General features: G+C 46.1%; 1 protein-coding gene across 1 annotated transcript in view; it reads left to right on the top strand.

The window, feature by feature from the left end:
• RBM38 (RNA binding motif protein 38) overlaps positions 1 to 18,058 on the top strand; it is a 73,345-nt gene extending 55,287 nt beyond the window's left edge. Inside the window, exons 4-5 of the mRNA XM_060184882.1 lie at positions 17,204 to 17,312; positions 17,756 to 18,058. Of these exons, the coding sequence (XP_060040865.1) occupies positions 17,204 to 17,270 (67 nt within the window). The 3' untranslated portion in view covers positions 17,271 to 17,312; positions 17,756 to 18,058. The remainder of the gene's footprint in view (positions 1 to 17,203; positions 17,313 to 17,755) is intronic.
• Positions 18,059 to 18,632: the final 574 nt, after the last annotated feature.

Raw genomic sequence — 18,632 nt, 5'->3', positions numbered from 1 at the left:
AATGGGTGGTGGTGGTGGTGGTTGGATGGTGGCACACTAGGTTAAGTGCACATAGTATGAAGTGCAAGGACCCACCCATGGATCCCGGTTTGAGCCCCCAGTTCCCCCCACCTGTGCGTGTGTGGGTTGCTTCACAAGTAGTGAAGCAGGTCTGCATGTGTCTATCTTTTTTTCTCCCTTTCTATCTTCCCCTCCCCTCTCAATTTCTCTCTGTCCTATCCAATAAAAAATGGAAAAAGTGGCCTCTCGGAGCAGTGGACTAGTAGTGCTGGCACTGAGCCCCAGCAGTAAACTTGGAGGCAAAATAAATAAATAAATAAATAAATAAATAAATAAGAAAAGGATGATAAAGGGCTTCAGGCACATCTGGACCTAGGGGTTCAGATGTGGCCATCAGCTCTTTATTTGTCTCCACCTCTGGTGCTGACTGCCTGTCCACTCATCTACTAGTTTATGCCCTCCTACTTTCCCTTCTAGTAGGACAGCAACTGTTCTCCCTAACAGTTTCAGGAATGCAACTCTGATTAGACTGGTTTGGGGGCAGTTTGCCATTCCTGAAGCAATGGCAGAGGACTGGGAGGTGAGCTGAGCTAATGGGTCAGAACTGGGTTATGTAGATGCATGGACTCTTGAGCTCTGGATGGGGTAGAGGGTCTGGGAAGGCTCCTAAGTGTAATTCCAGAAGTTGTATAAATGCATACCAGGAAGCAGAGTGTGGTAGCAGAGTGATAGTGTGACAGCTAAGTCTTCATTTGGAGAGATAAGTGGAATGGTGTAGTAACCTCCCCTCCCCCACACTAACAAGGAACTGAGAGAAACTTCTAGATCAGCGTGTGTGTGTGTGTGTGTGTGTGTGTGTGTGTGTGTGTGTGTGTGTGTGAGTGAGAGAGAGAGAGAGAGAGAGAGAGAGAATCAGGTGTTTCCCACCCCCCCCCCAGCCCCTAGGTCAGTAGACAGAGAAGCAAAACAGGGAACACAGGGCTATTAGCTACCCCTGGGGAAGAGGGAGACCCCCCCAACCCCCACCCCAAGGCTGAGCAGGGAAGGAGGCCCTGGCAAATTCCTTACAGTGTAGAGTAAAAATCAGGGATGGGGAGATTGTTTGTCTTCCTGGAGCACCTGGGGTGGCCCAACCCTGGTCTTCCAGGCTCTGGTTAGAACCAGCTTTATTCTCTTAGACCAGTGGGAGGTGGTGGATCTGTGTCCTTGAAGGACAATGCAGGTTTCAACAATGACCATAGCCAGATAGCCGGGGTGGGTGACAGTGGGCACCTGGGATGTCCCCCCGAGGCAGTGTGGCAGGATGGACAATGGCTTTATGTGGCCCAGTGCAAAACAAAAATGCAAGCCCCTGTTCAAAATTATGAACTTCTAGAGGTTCCTATGTACTGGGCTGTGTGACTACTGGAGTCTATCTATGGAGCACCCTGCAGTGAGAGACATTAGTCCTTCCCTACTAAAGCCAGTCTCACATATTCTAGAGAGCAGGCTCAGTGGGTGAGCCTAGGACTGTTACACATGAGTTCCTGAGTTCAACCCCAGGCACTGCATGTGCCAAAGTGGTGCTCTGATTCTCTCATTAAATAAATGAATGTATATATTTTTAAAAAGTCAATTTTATTTGCCCTCCTCCTCCTCTTCCTCCTTTTTTGTACCAGGGCACTTATCAGCTCTGGTTTATGGTGGTGTGGGGGATTAAACCTGGGACTTCAGAACCTTAGGCATGAGTCTCTTTGCATAACCATTATGCTATCTCTCCCTCCAAAGTAAGTTTCCTTTAATGTAGAATAGAAGCAGGATTTGCCTCCTGCTGAGTCCTTGTAACTCAGAGTACTCCTCAGTGTGCTCTCTCATACTGCCTGAAACAGCTGACATCCCAGTATGTGAAGCAATTTCCTTCCAGGACCATGGGAAGCAGTGAAAGGCCATTTTCTGGCATCAGGGCAAATGTCTTAAAGGCCATCAGCCATTAATTGACTTATCTCCTTTAGCTGCCTGTAGAAATCTGACTTTTCCCAGAGCCCTGCCCTCCCCTCCCCCCATGGACACTCTTTTCTTTAAATTCTTATCAGTGGATTCGATTTAATATGCTATAATCTCCATCCTAAACACAGCCGAGCCATCTACGCCAAATCGTGTCTTGTGGACATTTACCATACGGCCTCTTCAACCTTCTACGACTCCATTACTATTGGAACTATTCAGCTCGTCAACGTATATAAGCCTCCCAGTGCCTCATGGGATAATGAGGTCCTGCCTAGCCCGAATCACCCAGCCATTTACGTTGGAGACTTTAATAGTCATCACCAAGACTGGGGATATTCCTCCACTCGTGCTGACGGCTCTATCTTAGCCGACTGGGCTTCAGCGAATGACCTCTCCCTATTATACGATCCCAAACAGCCAGGCTCTTTTCACAGTGCTAGATGGAATAAAGACTCGTCACCCGACCTGTGCTGGATTAGCACAGTCAACGGCCAAGCCTTTCCTGCTACAAGACAAGTTCTCAAGATCTTCCCGCACAGTCATCACTGCCCAGCTATCATCCACATCGGTCTCCAGCTCCCACTGATTCTGTGCTCGAAGAAACTAAGATGGAACTTTCGGAAAGCAAACTGGCGTCTGTTCAGTGATCTTACCAACAAATGTATTCCTGCAATTCCAATTAACTCTATCCCCTCTGAAGATTCCTACAGGCGCTTCCGCCAAGCCATCTTCAAAGCAGCTTCCCAAGCCGTTCCTCCTGGGAGACGTGCTAACTACACGCCTTGCCTTGATGCTGAATGCGAGCAACTACTAAAGCAGTATGATGAGTCGGGCGACCCAGATGTGGCTGACCATCTCATTGCCTCCCTGGATGCAGCACGCCAAGCCCACTGGCAACAACTCACGGAAAGTCTGAACTTCACCCACTCAAGCCTGGAAGCTTCTTCACAGACTGGGTGCCGGTAGCCAACCCCCTCCCGTCTCCCATCCTCCCGTATCTCCAAACTCAGTGGCCAGTCACCTAACTCAAGTTGGACGTGCTAAGATCGACCCAGTCTGGAAAAGAGAAATTTCCCACGAGTGGTCATCCCACTTCCATTTATCTTGTCCATCTCCAAAACTCTCTCCCTTTACACTGTCTGAACTGGAAGACGCTTTGAAGAGGGTTAAACCGGGAACAGCTGCTGGCTATGATAACATCACCCCAGAACTCATTCTTAAGCTGGGTCCCGCGCAAAGAAGTGGCTTGCTTCATTCCTGTCCCACATCTTGGAATCTGAGTCTATACCCAAAGTTTGGCGTCGTGCGAAGATTATAGCGGTTTTGAAACCAAAGAAAGACCCAACACTGGCCGCCAGCTATAGACCAATTTCTCTCCTTTCCGTGTGTTACAAACTCCTTGAGAGGCTGCTTCTGTCACGTATTTCTCCTCTTACAGAGAAATTCCTATCACCCGCCCAAGCTGGTTTCCGCCCAGAAAGATCTACCTGCGAACAAGCCCTGGCCCTCTCAACTTACATTGAAAATGGATTCCAGAAGAATTTAAAGACGGGTGCTGTCTTTGTTGATCTCACAGCAGCCTATGACACGGTCTGGCACCGTGGTCTCCTAGTCAAGATCTCAAGATGCCTGCCTCCATGGGTGGCCAACACTATATCGTTTCTTCTCCAAAACAGAAGATTCCGGGTGCATCTGGGTGACAAGTGTAGCAGATGGAGACTTGTCTCAAGTGGCCTCCCCCAGGGCTCTGTTCTGGCTCCTACGCTATTTAATATTTACATCAATGACCTCCCAGAAACTTCTTCAAGGAAGTTCATCTACGCCGATGACATCTGCTGTGCAACTCAGGCATCCAAGTTCGACATCCTCGAGGAAACACTCACGAAAGACATGTCTCTGATATCTGATTACTGTAAAAAATGGCGACTAATCCCTAGCACTGCAAAAAACGGTATCATCTGTTTTCCATCTACACCATGCCTCGGCCTCGCGTGAGCTTAATGTGCAGCTTGGCGATACGAGAATCCGGCATGAAGCCCAGCCAGTCTATCTTGGTGTTACTCTCAATCGCACTCTGTCATTTCACAAACATCTCATAAAAATTGCAGCAAAGGTGGGCGCGAGGAATAACATCATTGCAAGACTGGCCAGCTCCTCATGGGGCGTGAGCGCTTCCACACTACGATCATCCTCTCTGGCATTATGCTATTCCACTGCAGAATACTGTGCCCCAGTATGGTTCCGTAGCCCCCATGCCCACTTGGTCGATTCCAAATTATATTCCTTCATGAGGATAATTTCTGGAACCATCTGTTCCACCCCGGTTCCATGGCTGCCAGTTCTTAGCAACATCGCCCCGACAGATATTCGTCGGGATGCGGCATCATCTAAGTTCATTTCCCACGTCTATGCTCGACGGGACCTGCCAATATACGCAGATATCTTCGCCCACCCTGTCCAATGCTTGACGTCTCATCACACAATCTGGTCCCCTATGCCTACACTGAACTTCTCTGTTCCAGACTCTTGGAAACAGAGTTGGCAGTCAGCTGAGGTAAAGAACAAACACCTCATCACAGACCCCTACAAGCGTCAACCCGGCTTTGACCTAGCACGTTATGATTGGGCCCTCCTCAATCGCTATTGAACAGGCCATGGCCGGTGTGCCGCTATGTTCCATCGCTGGGGAGCCAGAGACGACCCGAACTGCCCCTGTGGCTACAGACAGACTATGACCCACATAGTCAACGACTGCCACCTCTCCAGATTCAAAGGAGGTCTCGAAACTTTACATCAGGCTCAACCTGATGCTGTTGACTGGCTACGGAAGAAGGGCAAACGCTAGAAGAAGAAGAAGTGATTTAAAAGGGATTTATAAGATTATAAAATAATAGGGATATAATTCTTTTTTCAATATTTATTTATTTTCCCTTTTTGTTGACCTTGTTGTTTTTTTATTGTTGTAGTTATTGTTTTTTTATTGATGTCATCGTTGGACTCCCCTGCAGGTGGGGAGCTGGGGCTCAAACCGGGATCCCTCTGCTGGTCCTTGCGCTTTGCGCCACGTGCGCTTTACCTGCTGTGCTACTGCCTGATTCCCAGGGATATAATTCTATACCACTCCCACCACCCAGAATTCTGTACCCTGAGCCCCCACCATAGTTCTCCCAAGGTCATAGTTCTCCCAAGGGTTGACTGTATATATACCTTTTTTCTTTTTTCAGGTTCTTATATTTTCATTCTCTATATCCCTTATATGAGTGAAATCATTCTGCAGTTGTTCTTTATGTTCTTACTTACTTGGCTAAGCATAATCACAGTTAGTTCCATTTGTTTTGCCCCAAAGGACAAAATATAGTCTTTTTTAACTTTTGAGTAGTATTCCACTGAGTATATGTCACATGATTCCTCCTCCTCCTCCTCCTTCTTTTTTTTTTTTTTTTTTGCATTTACATCTCAGATGAGTGATTCTTATTCCATTGTTAAAGGCTTTCCTTCCCAACTAAGTACCTAAGTATTCCTCATAGGATTCCCTCCCCACCCTGAATATTTTAAACTTTTAATAAGAAAAATGAAAAGGCACACACCAGAGAAGCATATGGGTCATTTGATGACCCCATGTGGAAGCTGATGTCCATTTTAATTAATCTCTAAATCCCCTCCTTCACATATTGTCTAAGCTAGACATACACATCTATTATAATTTCTGGGTATCTTTCCCTTTTCTCTCTTCCCTCTCAGGTAAAGAAGACAGGACCTGACTTCTTCAGCTGTTCTTCAAATTCTCTTTCTCTCAGAGAAAAAACAAAGGTGTCTAGTCACAAAAGTTCTAGGTCCTGATGGATCTGGGGTTCAGAGCCCTCTGGTCATCTTCCCCTAACATATCCCCTTCTGGGAGTATGGACCAACATTCTTTCTGGGGTGCAGAAGGAAGTAATTCTGGATTCTCTAAATACTTCTGTGTTGTACATGAAATTTGACTAGTTAATCCGTACCCCCAGCCTGTCTGTCTTTCCCTAGTAGAGTAGGACTCTGGAAAGGTGAGATTTCCACAGCCACTCTTGATAATGGTGTGACCTCTGAACCTCTGAATCAGTTTGTACTTTGGCTAGTGGGAGCTATTCAGGATGCCAGGAGGGCTGCCTGGGAGTAGAATCTGTTAACAGTGGTCTCCTGATTTCAGTCTCTGAAGGGAGAGAAACCCCTGAACAAGGCTGGATTTGGGGGCATCACGTGACCTGGTTGGTAGCAAAGGACCTTGGACTCTGAAAGACCCCACACATGCTTAGTGTTCTGCTGTCACTGTCTAGAAAATTTCACTAATTTTTGTATAGGACTCTGAATTTCCATTTGGCACCAGGTTCTGCTCTGCAGATGATGTACACTGCCTTGGCCTGGAGGCTGCCCCCACCACAGAAAGTCCCCTGGTTTCCCATAAATATGCAAACACATCTGCTTTCTCCATAGAGGTGTCCCTTAAGCAGGGTTATTGGAGGGGGAGACCATTCCACTTCCGGGCCCCGTGAGAGCTGCCATCAAAACTTATCTTGAAGCATTGGCATGGCACATTCTTGTCCTGCTATTTTTTCTTTGGTTTTTAGCTTTTCTTCAGCTGAGCCAACCACTGGAATGGTCCCTCTCAATGGAGAATCTCAGAGAGTCTTTATGACACCCCAAGACTGGAAGTGGCCCTGCGCTTCATTTTACTGGTTGAGGCTGGGAGCCACTTGGAGCCACTTGCCATGTAGGCTGAAGTGACTAACCTGGTCCTGGAGTCAGACAAGGTGCACAGACCTGTAAGTTTCCCATCCAGGGAGGGCAGAGAGCCCTGCACAGGCAGAGGAGGGATAGAGCTTGTCTTGTGTCTGGCTTTTCCAGTCTCCTCCCTACTGGAAACCTTAGAAGGCCTTGAACTATTTGGGGTCCTGGTTGCGTCACTAGGGTGAGGGCCAACTGCCCTTAGGGAGCCTTGCTGGGGACCAGGCGTGGTCAGCACCAGGAGCCAGCTTGGGCCTCTCCATCCTTCATATCTTGGTCTCAACTGGGCTGGCAGAGTGGCCTCCCTGGGGATGTGAGCACTGAGTATGCCAGGGTTCCCAGGGCTGGGTTCTGAGGGAGCTTTTTAAAGCTACTTCCTGGGCTGGGAAGAGGAAGATGCCAATTAAGTGCCTGGTGAAGCATGAGATCCAAATGTCCTTGAGCCCAGGCATGGAGTCACCTTCAGCTGCTGTTCTAGTCCAAATGGTTTCTGGAGTCAGAGGGACCTGTGGGCCTCTCACTGGAAGCCCTTATAAGGAAGGGGGTTCTGGGGGTGGTGAGTAAACCTCTCAGACTGTCCATGCTCCCAGGGCCTGGGAGCCCCTCACCATGCACTCTGGGCCCTGTAGGCTGAGGCTGTCCCAGATCATATGTTTCTAGCCAACAATCAGGTGACAATACTGAGGCTAGTCAAGGAAGGCAGCAGAGAGGGGAGAGAAATGGGAAGAGGGAAAAAGAAAGAAAGGAAGAAAGAAAGAAAGAAAGAGAAAAAAGAAAGGAGAAAAAATGAGGGATAGGAAGATAGCATAATGGTTATGCAAGAGGACTGTTATGTCTGAGGCACCAAAGATTCCAGGTTCAATCCCTAGCACCACCATAAGCCAGAGCTGAGCAGAAAGAAATTAGGAAGACTGGGAGCCTACCTAGAAGGCACCTATTTTGCTATGCATGTGACATGGGTTTGAGGCCACAATACATGAGAGTATTCTAGCACTAAAGAAAGCTTAGGGGGTTGTCTCACCCACTCTGTGTCTGTCTTTTTCTATCTAAAAGAATTGGGATGGAGCAGTAAAGCCCCAGTGAAGGAAAGAAAGAAAGGAAGGAAGGAAGGAAGGAAAGAAGGAAGGAAGGAAGAAAGAGGAAGGGGAGAAAGGAAGGAAGGAAGAAAGAGGAAGGGGAGAAAGGAAGGAAGGGAATGGGGGAGGGAGGAAGGAAAGAAGGAGGGAGAAAGGAGCTAGAAAGTAAAGAGAGGGCAGGAACCTTAATGGAAGAGAAGCCTAGGAGAGTTTGCACAGATGGTGAGTCTTGGTCATGAGCTCATAGGCAAGAGACCCAGCTTTATCACTGCTGGCTGTGATTTAAGGCCTCAGTTTTCTCCCCTTGAAAATGAGACCAATAACAATTTATGCAAGACAGGTGTAATCAGGAGAAAGACAGGTGTAATCAGAGGAGAAAGAGAGCTGAGCTTCCTGCTGTCCTCTCCCTGCTCCAGGATCCCATCTAGAGACACATGACACAAAGTCCTGTCTGCTATTGTGTCTCCCTAGCTCCTCATTCTGGTTGATTTGGGCCATTTGGGGGTGTGAAGCCCTATGTTCTGTGAAGCTTCCTCTCTCTGGGATTCCCTGATGTGTTTTTCATGACTAGACCTGAATAAATTCCACAGAGGTGACAGGTTTTCTTGTCACAGTCTAGCAGGGGCTTGGTGACATCCATGTGATACTGCTTTTACTAGTAAGCCATTCTGGGAAGGTAGCCATCTTCTGTTTTTTAAATAATTTCTCACCTATTTTCTTTTACTAGTTAATTATTAGTGATTTAATATTGATTTACAAAATTATAAGATAGGAGTATGATTTCGTACTGTTCCCATGGTTCTCTGTGTCCCCCCAGGTGATATATATGTGTGTATATATATATACATCTTTTGCTCATTTTTATTCACTTCCATGGTCCTACCTTCATTTGATTTCTAAGTTAAACCTATACCTATTCCTAAGTTAAACCTATGACTATTCCTACTTCTGAGTGTTCTTCTTTTTTCCTCTTCTCTCTCAGGTAAGCGAAACAGTGCCTACTTCCTTTGGTGTTTTCCAGATTGGCTTCCATTTTAGTGATAGCATAAAAACCAAGATTCCTTGTGAGAAATGGTTTGGATCCTGGTGGAATTGGGGTTCAGAGCCCTCTGGTTATCTTCCCCTATCATTTCCCTTCTCTGGGAGTATGGACTAAAATTATTTCTGAGGTGCCAAAGGAAGGAGTTCTGGCTTCTGTGATTGCTTCTCTGTTGGACATGGACATAGATCCATACCCATAGCCTGTATCTATCTTTCCTTAGTAGGGTAGGGCTCTGGAAAGTTGAGGATCCAGGACATGTGCACAAGTAGTGAAGCAGTGTTGCAGGTGTCTCTCTTTCTCTCTCCCTCTCCCTCCATTCTCATTTTCCCTCTGCCATATTAAGAGAAATAAATTGTAATGAAGTAAGAAAGAAAGAAGAAAAGATGGCTACCAAGAACGGTAGGTTGATCCTGTAGGCACTGAATCCAAGCAATAACTCTGGAGGGAAAAAAACAAAGCTGTGTAACAGTGTCTGGCTTTCTGTGGCACTGGGCAGTGGGCCTGTGGTTGACTTCAGAAGGATGGTGAGGCTTTAAGAGGTGCTATTCCCCAGCTTTAACTCTGCCCACTAATTAATTTATCAAGATAAGCTGAGTCCAGCAGAGCCCACACAGATGGACTGGGGAGCACCTATATGTTCCAGAAGGTGGTTCTGGGATTTTATGCAGGTCTGACCAAGTTGTGTGTAAGGAGAAGGGCTTCAGAAGAGGATTTTGTCTCATAAGGCATGCAAAATCTTGGAAGGCATTTGAAGATGTTCTTTGAGACTAGGATCAAAGCAGGTTAAGAAGATTTCTGGGGAGACTGGGAGTTTGCTCACACAACTTACCATGCAGGAAATTTAGAATTCATACCCCAATACCACATGGGAGCATCACAACACCAGAGGAAGCTCCATGGCTTCACTCCCAATTCTCCCCCATATCTCCCATCTGTGTCTATCTGAAATCAACATAATTAAAAAAGAAAGATCCAAGGGACTTCTAGGAGGCATGGCTATGGAGTAACCAGGAACAGAACCTATCTCACCCAAAACAACAAATATCTCCTACTATCAAACTTAACAAAGCTCACCAACTGCAGCTGAGACCTCAGCAGAAGTACCACTGCCTTGGTTATCAAGTTGCAGACACTATCTTGATTCCATCCTGATTTTCCTGAGCAGACAACCTCACCACTGTGTTCTGTAACCTCACCTCTCCAGAGCTCTACCTCACTAGGGAAAGATAGAAAAAGGCTGGGGGTATGGATTGAAGTGCCAATGCCCATGTCTGGTGGAGAGGCAATTACAGAAGCCAGATCTCCTACCTTCTGCATCCCAAAAACGATTTTGGTCCACACTTGCTGTGGGGGGAGAAATGATAGGGGGAAGATGACTAGAGGGCTCTGAACTCCAACTCCATCAGGACCTGGAGAGAGAAGAGGAAAAAGTGTGGGGGGGGGGGCATTTGGATGTAGTTTCATGTGTATGTGTGACTTGGAAAGGAAGAAAAGATGGGACCAAGGGGGGGGGGGAAGGGCAAATATATACAAATATACAGATGTAGAAATAATAGTTAACCCATATATGCAACCTGAGGAGAACTGCTATAGCTTACAATGAAGGGAATGGGAATGTGGAACTCTGGTGGTGGGAGTGGTGTGGAGTTGTACCCCTGTTGTCTTGTAATGGATCAGTATTAGATCACTAAAAACAAACAAACAAAAAACCAGGAGTGGTATATTGTGTACCTGCAAGGCCCTGGCACAAGAATAAAATATTTTTAAATATTTTACAATATAGGGTTAGTTCATACCTGGGGTCAACTCAGTGTCAGAAGCCCTCATTCTGGTCCTTGGCCTGTCACTGACAGGCTAGGCTGCATGACTCTAAGCTTCTGACAGTGTCCCTCTCCCACCACCTGAGCCTGTTTCCCCAGCTGTAAAGTGTGCCAGATGGCTGACTTTCAAACTTCTCTGTGTGTGGGTGCGCATGTATGTGTGTGAGCTGTACAGCTTCCCCCTCCCTTATGCAATATCTCAAAAGCATGGTGATGTACCATTTGCAGACTCCATCTCCCTCCCTCTCATTTACAGGGTGGGGTGAGTTTCCAGGGACATTGGCATCAGATGGAGGTGAAGTTTCCATGACAACTCAGTGTTCTTGGCTCAACAGAAGCTCATGTTCTCACTTTCAAAATAGAGAGTGTAAATAAGATTGTGTTCAGAAAGTCTTCCCTTGTGCACTGGAGACCTGATTTGTGCGAGGGGGCACAGCAGTGGATCGAATATATGCTCTCACCCCTCAAGCATCCACCTGTAATCTGGGAACATGGACTTGTGTTTTTCAATCCATTTTAAAATTTGTGATTAGTAGTGGTTTACAAGATTGTAAGATCACAGAGTGTAGTTCTATACCACACTCACCACCAAAGTTCTTTGACGCCGTGCTCCCAACGATTACTACCATAATTTTCATAAAGTCCTAGAAATAGTTTTTTTACTCCTTTTTCTGGTGGGAGGCATCCTTTGGGACAAAATGGATGGAACTGAAGTGATTATGCTTAGTGAAAAAAGTAAAGAGCTAAAAGAAAACTGCTGGATAGTTTCTGTCACGTGAAATTTAGAGGACTGAAATGCATAAAATTGCAAACACACACACACACACACACACACACACAAAGAAAAACAACAAAGAAACAGATAAACAAATGTGAACTTGAATTGGGATGGGGAAAAGTTTCTTGCAGATCTGATGAAGTATTCTGATAACTGTGGTCTGGAATCTGGTGCAATAGGTAGAACTCTGAACTCACAAGCATGAGCTCAACCTCTGGCATTGCACGTGCCAGAGTGGTGTTCTGGTTCTCTCACTCATAAATAAATAAGTCCTTAAAAATAATTCTGAAATAAAAAAATCATCCTGGATTAGTGAGAGCCAGATCTGATGACGGGTGTCTATATATATATATATATATTTATTTATTCCCTTTTGTTGCCCTTGTTGTTTTATTGTTGTAGTTATTATTGCTGTTGTTATTGATGTCGTCTTTGTTGGATAGGACAGAGAGAAATGGAGAGAGGAGGGAAAGACAGAGAGAGGGAGAGAAAGAGAAACACCTGCAGACCTGCTTCACTGCCTGTGAAGGGACACCCCTGCAGGTAGGGAGCCAGGGGCTGGAACCAGGATCCTTACGCCGGTCCTTGCGCTTTGCTCCACTTACGCTTAACCCGCTGCGCTACCACCCGACTCCCGGACAAGAAGTGATGAAATGTGAGGAGATAGAAGTCTCTCATGTGATGCCATGCAGCCTTAAACTAGGGGACGTCTGTGTCACCAGATGCTAGAAGATGTTTCTGCACCTTCTCCTAGAGCTTTCAGAGGGAACCTGTCCCTTTGATGTCCCTCTGAGGTCTCTCTGCATTTTTTTTTATGAGGAATGTTTCTTTCTTTCTTTTTTTTTAAAAAATTATTTATTGGGGAATTAATGTTTTACATTCAACAGTAAATACAATAGTTTGTACATGCATAACACTTCCCAGTTTTCCATATAACAATACATCACCCACTAGGTCCTCTGTCATCCTTGTTGGACCTGTATTCTCCCCTCACCCACCCCAGAGTCTTTTACTTTGGTGCAACATGCCAATTCCAGTTCAAGTTCTACTTGTGTTTTCTCTTCTGATCTTGTTTTTCAACTTCTGCCTGAGAGTGAGATCATCCCATATTCATCCTTCTATTTCTGACTCATTTCACTTAACACAAATTTTTCAAGGTCTATCCAAGATTGGCTGAAAACGGTGAAGTCACCATTTTTTATAGCTTAGTAGTATTCCATTGTGTATATATACCACAACTTTCTCAGCCACTCATCTGTTATTGGACACCTGGGTTGCTTCCAGGTTTTGGCTATTACAAATTGTGCTGCTAAGAACATATGTGTACACAGATCTTTTTGAATGGGTGTGTTGGGTTCCTTAGGATATATCCCCAGGCCCTCTGTGTTTTAAGCCATCACCTCTCGTGAGTGGTTATGAAGGCAGGCATGGGAAATGAATGTGGACTGGGCATCATTACTCCACTTCCACCTGTTCAGCCAAATTCCACATGCCCATCCTACAGAAGGCAGCCTGTTTGGATTGAGTGCATATCTCCTCACGCTGAGCATGATAGACTTGGGACTTAGTGCATCTATGTCTCCCTTTCCCACTGGGTGCCCTCCTGGATGCAGCCCCGAATGTGTGACACTCATTCTCCCCTTCCCTTGCCACATGGTTTTGAGAAATCTGATATCCTGCAATCTGACTTGACCAATTTCTTTGCTGAAATCACATCTCAGCACAACACTGAACCCCCACGTGCATCCCCACTTGAGTCTGACTTCTTGGAGTCTGACCTGGCCCCCAGGTTCAGGTGGACAGACAAGTAGCACAGGCTCTAGCTCCCACCAGGGCAGATCAGCTACAGGTGCAGAATACTTAGCAACTTTTGAAGATGACTCATCTAGAGGTCCCCCTAGCCCTGAGGAAAAGCCAGTGTGGAATAAAACATTTGTTCTGGAATGAGACAGCGCTGAGCTTGAACCCTAGCACCAGCATGCTCATTATACCACTGTACCCATCTACAAAGGAGTCAGTCAAGGTGCAGGTCACACAGGACAGATAGAGGTTAAGTTGACAAGCCTACCTGCCCATCAGCTCGAGGCCAAGGCTGAGACTTTGAGGACAGTGAGCCAGGAAGACACTGCCACTATTGTTATTTTGCAGACACAGAAACTGAGACTTAATATGGAGACGGTTCCCCAATGTGGGACCTGGCCAGTGTACCCACAGCCCTGTATGACTATGCCAGTTGTGGAGTTAAAAAGCTCATTTAGTCAGTTCATCTTTTCACCAAGCACCTACATTTTTTTTTTAGATAGAGATAGCACTGCAGAAAGAGTGAAAGTGAAAAAGACCACAGCACCAAAGCTTCCTTCAATGCGGTGGGAGCCGGACTCAAACTTTGGCCATGCATATGGAAAAGCAATGCACTATCAAAGTGAGTCCTTTCACTGTTTGTGTGAGTGTGTGTGTGTGTGTGTGTGTGTGTGTGTGTGTGTGCCACCTCCCAGGTGACAGGCTTGTTACATTTTGCATGTATTATACTATAAGTGTTTTCTTACTTAAATATTGATGCTGTGACTGATAGTGACACTGAGAGGCACATTATAGGGGCAGAAAGTCACAATACAGCCAGTTCCTTAAGAAGTTTTTTTTTTTTTCTTTATTGGGAGGATTGTTTACAGTCGACAGTAAAATACAGTAGTTTGTACCTGTATAACATTTCTCAGTTTTCAACATAACAGTCTAACACCATCACCCCCCAAAACACCCAGGTCCTCCTCTGGCATCATGTTCTAGCACCTGAACACTCCCACTCACACCTCAGAGTCTTTTACTTTGGTGCATACACCAACTCCAGTCCAAGTTCTGATTTGTGTTTTCCTTTCTGTTCTTATTTTTCAACTCGGTCTATGAGTGAGATCATCTGATTAATTAAAGATTATTTTATTCATGAGAAAGAAAAGGAGAGAGAACTACAGCATCACCCCAGTATACACAGTGCTGGTGATCAAATGCAGGGTTCAGCACTTGATATACAGTTCCACCTCCCGTTCATGAGTGCCTGTGTTCTGAGGAGCACTATGGCCACATCCTTAGGGGCTGCCCATAGTAGGCATTGCACAAATTCTGCTGTCGAGCCTAGTTGACGCCCCTGATATCCATCTGTCATGTGTTCAGGAAATAGACGGTGGCTGCTATCCACTAAGTTCTAAATGACCTCATTCCAACCTTCCAATGTTTGTATTTATTTATTTATTTATTTATTTATTTATTTATTTATTGCCTCCAGGGATATTGCTGGGGCTCAGTGCCTGCACCATGAATGCACTGCTCCTGGAAGTCATCTTTTTTTCCCCTTTTGTTTTGCCCTTGTTGTAGCCTTGCTGTGGCTATTATTATTGTTGATGATGTTGTTTGTTGTTGGATAGGACAGAGAAAAATCGAGAGAGGAGGGGAAGACAGAGGGGGAGAGAAAGACATACACCTGCAAACCTGCTTCACCGCCTGTGAAGTGACTCCCCTGCAGGTGGGGAGCGGCAGGATCAAACCAGGATCCTTAGTTGGTCCTTGCGCTTTGTGCCACATGCGCTTAACCCACTGTGCTACTGCCCGACCCCCATTTTTAAAAAATATTTATTTATTTTTCCCTTTTGTTGCCCTTGTTATTTTATTGTTGTTGTAGTTATTATTGTGGTTGTTATTGGTATTGTTGTTAGATAGGACAGAGAGAAATGGAGAGAGGAGGGGAATACAGAGGGAGAGAGAAAGTTTGAGAGACACCTGCAGATCTGCTTTATAACCTGTGGAGCGACTCCCCTGCAGGTGGGGAGCTGGGGGCTGGAACCGGGATCTTTATGGCGGTCCTTGTGCTTTGCGCCACTGTGCGATTAACCCTCTGTGCTACAGCCCTGACTCCCTTGTTTTTTTTTTTTTAATGTTAGTCTTATTTTGTCTTTTTTTAAAATTTTTTTTAAATTTTATTTATTTATTCCCTTTTGTTGCCCTTGTTGTTTTTTTGTTGTAGTTATTATTGTTGTTGTTGTTGTTGGATAGGACAGAGAGAAATGGAGAGAGGAGGGGAAGACAGAGAGGGGGAGAGAAAGACAGACACCTGCAGACCTGCTTCACCGCTTGTGAAGCGACTCCCCTGCAAGTGGGGAGCCGGGGTTCGAACCGGGATCCTTATGCCGGTCCTTGTGCTTTGCGCCACCTGCGCTTAACCCGCTGCGCTACAGCCCGACTCCCTTATTTTGTCTTCTTATCTGAACACAAAAATGTCCTTGGTGGGGGGATTCACAAGTATGTTCCCACCCTTCCTGTTCCTGGGTCCTCAATACTTGGACCCTCCAAGTATTGCTGCAGAGCTGGGGTTCATGGTCTGGATAACACCCCTGAGAGAGCAGATATTCCCTCTGCCAAGCTCTGTGAGGCTGGAGGGGGCCCATGTGGCTGGTGTCAGTGTGCCCACACTATTCAGGACACACTTAGGCTAACAAGGAAGACTTTGCTGACCCAAAATACAGTCTCACTGGGCTCTTAAGTTTTATCTACAATCCAGATTCTTGCACAAGCCCCTGCCTTGCCTTATTATCACATGTAAATTTATCACTGACCCGTAAAATCCACATACAGAAAAAGACACACATCTTAAGTGACCAGGTGCATGAGTATTGTTAGTTCTTAACACCCTGGCTAGTCCAAAGCTCCTTGAGCCCTTTGAGACTCCCAACTCCCAGCACCCCATGTCAGGGTCTCTGGCTTTCTTCTCTGCACTGTGTATGGAGCTGCTCCCTTGGCTGGTCTGAGCACTTCCTCCATTCTCAGTAGTCAGAACTGTCTCTTCCACTGATACTACACCTTTTATTTCCCTCTCTCCTACTGGTGGGCCTTGGCGTTGTTTCTTGTGTAGGGTTGTTTTCAACAAAGCTGCAAAGAACATTCCTGCATTATCCTGCTATGAATTTTGTTGAGGCACCTGACACCAACTGTTAGCACACCAGACACCTCTATCACCATCTACCACTTAGTGTGGAGTCACCCAGGGCTCAGGCTGTCTTACTCTCTGCCACCTTGCTGCACAGAGTAGGGGCTCAGGGGATAAAGGGACACTAGCTTCCTCTCATCCCAGCATTGGCTCGGAACTCTCCCAGGACAGTGGCCATTTGGATTATCTCATTTACATGAACTCTGAGCACTCCTACAACTGCCATGCAAATGTTAGGGAAATGGGCTCCCTGCGCTCTGGGAGAGGCAGACATGGGGCAGGGGGGTGGGCAGGGACCTGCTTTCTTGCTGGCTGGGCTTCCACCTGCACCAGTGTCCTATTTATAGTGCCATTCCAAGGCTGCCCTGACTTTGTCCAGACAGTCGACAGAGGGGACATTCCTGGAGCTTCTTAAATGCCTCCTTCACTCCTGCTGTATGATACAGGATGATGATAAAGGATTCCAGCCACAGCAGTGGGCCTGGCCCTGCCTGCCCATGACTCCTCATGCCTTGGCTATCAGAGTCCTGTAAAAATAGCCTATGCCTAGCTCTTCTGGATCATGAGCAGCCTTGGGAGACTCACTGTTCTGACAAAGGGGGACCCAGAGTGGCTCCCTCCAATGGGGAAATGAGGGCCACTGGCAGCCCCAGCTGCAGATGGTATTTTCCAGCAAGTGGGAATGTCTTTAAAATTTGTAAGCTGGTATCCAGTATGTAAGAATAATGGGTATGTTCACATGAAAATGCAGTCTGTTGCGTCTCCCTCCAGCCCACTCCAGCCTGGCATGGGAAGCATGTGCACATGTGGTTCTGGGGTGACTCAACCGAGCTACTAGCAGAAGGGCTGAGCAGAGGCACTGTTATAAACTAAGCTGATGGTGAGAGGCCCAATGTCAAGGTTTAGTAGTCCTTTAATAATCCCATCCTTCCTAAGCCAAGAAGTACTCCTCCTGTTGAAATAGCTCCCTTCAAATGAACTCAATCTCTGAAAGGCTCTTTCCCTTCACTAAAAAAAAAAAGCGGGGGCAGGGGGTTGGTCATAGCACACCAGATAAAGTGTACTCATTATAGTTGCATGAACCCCCAATCCCCACCCACAAGGGAAAGCAGGGCTATGGGTGTCTCTTTTTCTCTTTCCCCCTTTAACTCCCCATTCCCTCTCAATTTATCTCTGTCTTTATCTAATTGGATCATACCTAAAGTAGACTTCTAACTTCTTCTCATTTGAAGACCCCCTCCCTAGTTTTGGCTGCTCTATTCCTACCTTTGGGTACCTGTTCATTAAACAATTTGTCCTGTTTTATATTTTACCACCTTTCAGCTACCAAGTTACAAATGCTACCATCACACCATCCTGACTTCCCTGGACAGACGACCTCACCTATGTGTCCTGGAACCTCACCTCTCCAGAGCTCTATTCCACTAGGGAAAGATAGAAACAGACTGGGGGTTATGTATCAACCTGCCAATGTCCATGTTCAGCAGAGAAACAATTACAGAAGCCACCTTCTGCACCCCATAGAGAATTTTGATCTGTACGCTCAGAGAGATAAAAAATATGGAAGCTTCCAATGGAGGGGATGGGACACAGAACTCTGGTGGTGAGAACTGTATGGAATTGTTCCCCTGTTATCTTACAATCTTTTAAATCATTTTTAAATCACTAATAAAAGTAGTTTTAAAAAGTTAAAGCAAGGACTCTTTTTTTTTAATGCAGATATGTACTGTAACCCTACCACAACAGCTTGACTGGGTCTGCTTTGTACACACGTGGCTGAGGGCTTGCCTGCATGTACCAGGAAGAACTATCTTGTCACCGTCACTATAGCAGAGGAAGGAGGGTGCTCAGTAGCTTTTCTGAGATGCATGTGGCTGCTATAGTTCTCACACATTCTCAGCTCTGATGACCCAGCATGTACAGGCATCTTCTCTCACTCACCAGTGAACCTGGGGGTGTAGTGGGGGGAATGACCTCTTGCTCTAGACTGTGGAGACCTGGCAGGTTTTCCCAGGGGGTTGAGGAATGTGTGACTGGTATTGCATCCTGCTTGGTGACACTGCTCACTGTTGGCTTTTCTGTCTGGAAGAGCAATGGACTTCTTTGTCCACCACTTCCCCCTTCTCTTCTTCACCTTCTCTCCTTCCTTTTCTCCTATACTTTTCATTTTGTTTTACTTTTTTGGTTGTGGTGTTGAGGA

The sequence above is a fragment of the Erinaceus europaeus genome, chromosome 1 (genome assembly GCF_950295315.1).
Source record: "Erinaceus europaeus chromosome 1, mEriEur2.1, whole genome shotgun sequence".
Taxonomy (NCBI): domain Eukaryota; kingdom Metazoa; phylum Chordata; class Mammalia; order Eulipotyphla; family Erinaceidae; genus Erinaceus; species Erinaceus europaeus.
The sequence above is the reverse complement of the archived record's forward strand: the minus strand, read 5'-3'. Positions and strand labels throughout refer to the sequence as shown.